General features: G+C 57.5%; 1 protein-coding gene across 1 annotated transcript in view; it reads left to right on the top strand.

The window, feature by feature from the left end:
- The window catches only part of VOLCADRAFT_61291 (uncharacterized protein), a gene marked incomplete at both ends in the record, with an annotated part of 19,040 nt that overhangs the window by 3,651 nt on the left and 9,098 nt on the right, over positions 1 to 6,291 (top strand). Inside the window, 7 exons of the mRNA XM_002951370.1 lie at positions 1,538 to 1,589; positions 1,880 to 1,971; positions 2,353 to 2,454; positions 3,139 to 3,333; positions 5,152 to 5,263; positions 5,554 to 5,761; positions 6,170 to 6,270. Of these exons, the coding sequence (XP_002951416.1) occupies positions 1,538 to 1,589; positions 1,880 to 1,971; positions 2,353 to 2,454; positions 3,139 to 3,333; positions 5,152 to 5,263; positions 5,554 to 5,761; positions 6,170 to 6,270 (862 nt within the window). The remainder of the gene's footprint in view (positions 1 to 1,537; positions 1,590 to 1,879; positions 1,972 to 2,352; positions 2,455 to 3,138; positions 3,334 to 5,151; positions 5,264 to 5,553; positions 5,762 to 6,169; positions 6,271 to 6,291) is intronic.

Genomic DNA, 6,291 nt, shown 5'->3' with positions numbered 1-6,291 from the left:
AAGACGAACCACACACGATTGAAGCTGCTGCCAGGGCAAGAGAGTAGCAAACGTAAAAACTGACCGAAAGGCGTCCGTGGCGACTGTGGCGACTGTGACGAATGGAAGGGGGGGGGCAGTGTGGGGGAGGGGGGGGCTAGCGGTGCTGCTAGCTTTGTCCGTAGCTTCTTTGTCCTCAGCTCCGGGTTCTCCGGGGGCCTAAATAGGAGGGCGGGCGGATTGGGGGAGAATGTCCGCGTGTCCTTGGGTTCAAATTTGAATTCGGTTTTAAATTTGAATTTGAATCTGAATCTAAACTTGAAATTGAAATTTTGCTTCCTAGCGGGTTGTCTTCCTCTCGAAGGAGAAAGACAACAATCCACGTCATCCCCCGTCGGCAACTCCCAACGGCCAATTGCTCCTGTTGCTTTCCCTGCCACCTTGCTTCTTCCTCCCCCCCTGCCCTGCCCTGTTCTGCCAATACACATACACACACACAACCTCTAGTGGATCCCCCCGTTGCGGCACTAGTGGGTCGCTGATGGTCTTCCAGTGTTTTTTTTGGTAATATATTACTTTTTTGGGAATAAATGGGGGTCTGAGCCTGGAAGAAATGGAATAATTGGTCAGTTGGCCGTACTGGTTCATTACTTCGGCCATAAGTCGCCCCAAATGCCTTCTGCACATATAAAGCTGAACATTTGGAGCTTATACACTATTTATGTATAAAATATTTGATGATATCACCATGAGACGGCCCGCTGTTGCATTCAACTTAGGTCAACGTGGCATTCGTTCATTCTTGACCAAAGCAAACGGCTCAGAAAGTCCGCAGACGCAATGCCCCAAACATTTAGAAGAAGAATTAGATAATACAGAAGACAAGGATAGGCATGCCGTAGTTGCCGCTCTTGAAGTCAGTGAAGCCAGCGATTTGAGCGAAGCTGAGGATCCCCTGGCGAAGCGGCAACACACAACTGCAGCAATCAGCGACTCAGCTGAGCAGCTTGATTCTGACGAGGAAGGGCCACCGCCCCAAGATGTCGCCACGGCACCACCGCCACCTTCAAGGGCGGGTGCTTCGCAGCACGCACCGCTGGTGATTCAAAAGCAGGCGCGGCGCCAGCAAACACAGCGTGTGCCAAAAGGCCAAAGCGATGGGAGCTGGCGGGAGAATGAGGGAGTGCGTCGCTTCCAGGCGCACTGGACAGCTTTGTTCGAATGGGCTGAGTGTGTTGCACCGGATATGGAGGCTGGCGAGGTGCACGACCGTGTCCGGTGCGGTCCCTGCTCCCTCAGCCGGCAGCGGGACATCACGATGGATGCCAGGCAGGCCACACTAAAAAGCCACAAGCTTTGCGAGTGTTGTTTACAGCACACCGTACAGCCTTTGAGGGGGGGGTCTGGGGGGGGCGCAGCCCCCCCCAGCGACTATACAAAAAGGAATTGTAACCGCAAGAAACACCCAGTTTATTACTCTAGGGTATTAGGCCCCAAACGAAAAAAAAACACTGTGGTCTTCCCGACTCACCTCCCCCCGACTCGCCTCCCCCGGCAGGTGCTGTTCATGCAATCTGACGGGGGCCTATCACCCGTGGATCGCTTTTCCGGTGAGTCGCTCGCACCACACACCGCCCCCTCCCCCGCCCGTGTGTGGTTCAATCGTGTGTGGTTCGTCTTTCCCCCGCCCGCCCAACCCATCTTTCCCCGGGGTGGGGTCCAATGCGCCTTGTCAGCTGTCCGCTTCCCGGGCCCTCCCGGACATGTGGCCGCCAAGGAAGGCTTAGGCCCCCAAATCAAGCACCCACGCACACACACAAGCACACGCACACACCTAAAGCTAAGCGTACACACACGCGGCCCGCTCCTGGCCACCCCGCCACTCCGCCACCCCGCTTAGGTCACAAGGCTATTCTGTCCGGGCCCGCGGGCGGCTACGTGGGCTACGCCCTCACCACCCGCTGGCCCGGTATGGACCCCACCAGACTGCAGGTGTGAGGGGGGGAGGGGAGGGGGGGGGAGGGGGAGGGACCAGTTGCTTGGAGTTGAGGGGGGAGTGGGGGGGGGGGAAAGCGTGTGTGTGGGGGGGAAAAGGGGGGGTCCTCTGTGCGCAGTTCGCCGCCACGGACACCGGACAGCGGCACATGCTCTGCAACACGACCTCCCCCGCCCTTGACCTCCGTTCCATCGCAGTCCTTACCGCTGTCCGCCACCACTACCGTACCTACCTACCTACCTACCTACCTACCTTCATCCCTGCCTAACTACCTAACTACCCTGCCTACCTGCCAACCGAAAGGCCGTCTCGTGACTATACCATCGGGGGTTGCATGCCATGCCATGTGTCATGTGTCATGTCGTACCTCGCCACAGGCCATCGGGTTCGACATGGGCGGCACATCCACGGATGTCAGTCGGTACGCGGGCAGCTACGAGCACGTGTTTGAGACCACCACGGCGGGGGTGACGATACAGGTGGGGGGCGGGGGAGGGGGGGGGAGGGGGGAAGGTGGGGGGAGGGGGCGGGTTTTTTTCTCTTTCTTAACGGCCGCTGCCCTTCCCTGCCCGGGAGTCACCACCTATCCCTCTCGCATACACACACATACACATATACACACACACATACACACACAGAAACCCCTTCACCCCTCCATCCCTACATCCATCCCTGTCTCAACCCACCACCTTCCTCCGGTATCTCCTTCATTCGCCGAGGTTCCATCTTTACCCCCCCCACACACACACACACTTGTTTACGCCCCCCCCACACACACACACACTTATTTACCCCCCCCACACACACACACTTATTTACCCCAACCCACACACACACACACTTATTTACCCCAACCCACACACACACACACACTTATTTACCCCCCCCCCACACACACACACACTTATTTACCCCCCACACACACTTATTTACCCCCCCCCCACACACACACTTATTTACCCCCCACACTCACACACACACTTATTTACCCCCCCACACACACACACTTATTTACCCTCCCCCCCACACACACTTATTTACCCCCCCACACACACACTTATTTACCCTCCCCCCCACACACACACTTATTTACCCCCCCCACCCCCCTACACCTCACACCCCCTCTGTTCTCCCCCCGCCGCCCGCCGCCCGCCGCCCCGCAGGCGCCTCAGCTGGACATCAACACGGTGGCGGCGGGGGGGGGCTCCCGACTGGTGTTCCGGAACGGGCTGTTCGCGGTGGGCCCGGAGTCCGTGGGGGCGCACCCGGGGCCCGTGTGTTACAAGAAGGGAGGGCAGCTCGCCATCACGGATGCGAATCTGCAACTCGGCAGGATTCTGCCGGACTTTTTTCCCAAGGTCGGTAGTCGTCTTCGTGGAGTGTGTGTGTGTATTCCTTTAGGCTTCTTTCCTTCTCCTTAGGAGCCTTTTTTGGTGCTTCGTGTGTGTCCTTTTGAGAAAATGGGCGCTGCTTTGAAATTTGAAAATTTGAAAATTTGAAAATATTTATTTTTTTTATTAGGTGAAGATCCGGACTCTCGTGTCTGTGTGCGCCTGTGCGTATCGGTGTGTATGTACGGCACATACGGGTGTACGGCAAATGTACGACAACAACAGTAGGTGGCAGGGAAGGTCCCCCGGTCTCCCCCCACCCCCGCTCCGGAACGCCGTCCGTCATCCGGCATCCGTCACCACCGCTCCCCCGCAGGCGGAAAGCGGGAACCTGGCTTTTCATTGTAGCTGCTTTCTTTGTGTTTGAGGGGGTGGGGGTAGAGGTGGTGTACGAGATATGTACGATAATATGTACGATACGGCGGGGCAGTGCGATAACCCTCTCCGCCCGCCGCCACCCCACCCCCATATATATAGGGTTTTTAACTTCCTTAGATGGAAATTTTATCTCAACTAAACTTCCTTAGAAACTAATTAGGTTTAGTTGAGAAGTTTAGAAATCTCAACTAAGGTTTCGGCTACTTTCTGGCGGAAGGGTCGTTTAGGCTGAAACTTAGGAATTAGAATCCCCATTTGCTGCTTATTAACGATAATTCAATAGTTTTGCGCTGCGTTGAGTGTGCGCAGCGAAAGGTGCTCAGTTGGCACACGGGGCAAGGGACCCACGGGACACCACCGCCTGCAAGCCACTGCACACCCATGGAAACGAGCATTACATAGCAAGTAGCAAGCCCCTAAACGCTCCAAAGAACACAGCGATTGGCAAACTGCTGAACTGCACACCACGACACCAGGCACCTCGTGCCAGTCGATGTACCCCGCCGCCCATTACACACACGCGCTCTTCTCATCCTCTGCAGCTAGCAGAGTCATCACCACCTCCTCGTCCGACAGGCGGCTGCCCTTGCCCTTGTTGGAGTCGTCGTTCTGGCGAATGTAGATGAGCTTCTCCGCCCGCTCCTGCGACAGGCGGTTGCGAGCCTTGCTGAAAATGTTGCCCCACAGCGACCAGTTGCGCTCAGCAGCGCAGGTGGTCGTGTGCATGCGCAGTACACGGTCCGCCACGTTTGCCAATGCTGGGTACTGCACGGACATGTGCTGCGACCAGAACATTAGCCGCGCTTCAATGCCCGCGATCTGCACTGACACTGTGGTGGACTTGCCGGTCTCCACAGTCTTGCGCGCGGTCAGCACCTCCATGTGCTCCTTGCAGTCGTCGGGGACGCCCATTAGGGCGAGCGTGCCCCACTCAGAAAGCATCTCCTGAAACACAGCAGGCGTTGGAGAAGGAGGTGAAACACAACAGCCTGTTTAAAACACGATGCAATCTCACGTGCTGTCAGCAGCTAGATAGGATTGATGGCGCTCACCAAGAACAACACGAACAGTGCAGCCAGTGCTGCAAACACACCTTCCTCCCGCTCCTCCTTTCTGAGCTCGTGAAACGGCGGAAACCAGTTGTCCCCGCCATTCAGCTGAACGAATTCAGTCCTCAGACAGCTTCATCTAAAGTTTCTCAGGACTACCTAAGGTCTCTCCTAAGGTTTCGGAGCTGCCGTACAACTAAGGCGCCAAAGAATTCCATCTAATATCTCAGTTTAGTTTCTAAAGTTTCTCATATAAGTTTAGAAGTTTAGGTTTAGATGACTTCCAACCCTACATATATACCATACCATCCCGCTACCCGCTCCCCCGCGGCGGCGGCCCCCACTCCAACCCAACCAGATTTTCGGCCCCCATGAGAATGAGCCGCTGGATGCGGAGGGCACGGCCGCCGCCTTCCGAGCCGTCACCGCCCAAGTGAACGAGTTCGAGGAAAACACAGGTACGTGCGTGTGTATGTGTGTATGTGTGTGGGGGGGGGGAAGGGGGCCCCGCATGTGTGCATGTATGTATTTATGTACGTGTGTATTTCTATCAGGACCTGTTGGGGGTGGTGTTATTATTAGTTTTCCCTGGGAAGCCTTTCCCTTCTCGCCCCCCTTGGCAGCAGCTTCACTCGCTCCCCCTTTTTTTAGCGCAATTTCACCGGCACCCGCACCCGCACCTCACCCCTACCCTCCGCCTCTCCTTTCGCTGCACGTGTGTGTATGTCCCCCCAACACCCTCCCCCCGGCACCCTCCCAGGCGCCTCCTCCCGAAGTTCCTTAGACGAGGTGGCCATGGGTTTCATCCGGGTGGCCAATGAGGCCATGTGTCGGCCCATCCGGGCGCTGACGCAGATGCGCGGGTACGACGCGGCGGCGCACGTGTTGGCGTGTTTCGGAGGCGCGGGTGGTCAGCACGCGTGTGCCATTGCCAGAGCACTGGGTATGTCCACCATCTTCGTACATCGGTGGGTTTGCGGGGGGAGGGGGGAAAAGGGGGGTTGGGGGGCGAGGGGGGAAAGGGGGGGAGGGGGGGGAGGGGGGAAAAGGGGGAAAAGGGGGGGGTGGGGGAAAAAGGGGGGTGGGGGGGAGGGGGAAACGCAGGGGGAAAATACAAATACACATCCCTTGACGTGAAATGACTCAGACCCCGGGGACGCCAGCGGAGGGGCCCCGTGTTTCCCGGGGGGCAGGGAGTCTATAGGGAAGCAGGTTGGAGGGGAAAGCGAGTGGGTTTTCCTAAAACCCCTCACCATGCCCCTTTTCCCCTCCACTCAGCACCCCTTCCCTTGCCCCCCCCCCCCCACACACAATACACCTTTCTCCCCCTTCCCTCTTTCCCGCCCTCTCCCCCCCTCCCCCAACCGCCCTCGCAGCTATGCAGGTGTCCTCAGTGCTGTGGGTATTCACCTGGCAGATGTGGTGGCGGAGGTGCAGGAGCCCGCCGCCGCCAGCCTGGGGCCCGGGGACTTCAAGAGTGAGGTTCTGGACAGACAAG

The sequence above is a fragment of the Volvox carteri genome (genome assembly GCF_000143455.1).
Source record: "Volvox carteri f. nagariensis unplaced genomic scaffold VOLCAscaffold_23, whole genome shotgun sequence".
NCBI classification, from domain to species: domain Eukaryota; kingdom Viridiplantae; phylum Chlorophyta; class Chlorophyceae; order Chlamydomonadales; family Volvocaceae; genus Volvox; species Volvox carteri.
The sequence above is the reverse complement of the archived record's forward strand: the minus strand, read 5'-3'. Positions and strand labels throughout refer to the sequence as shown.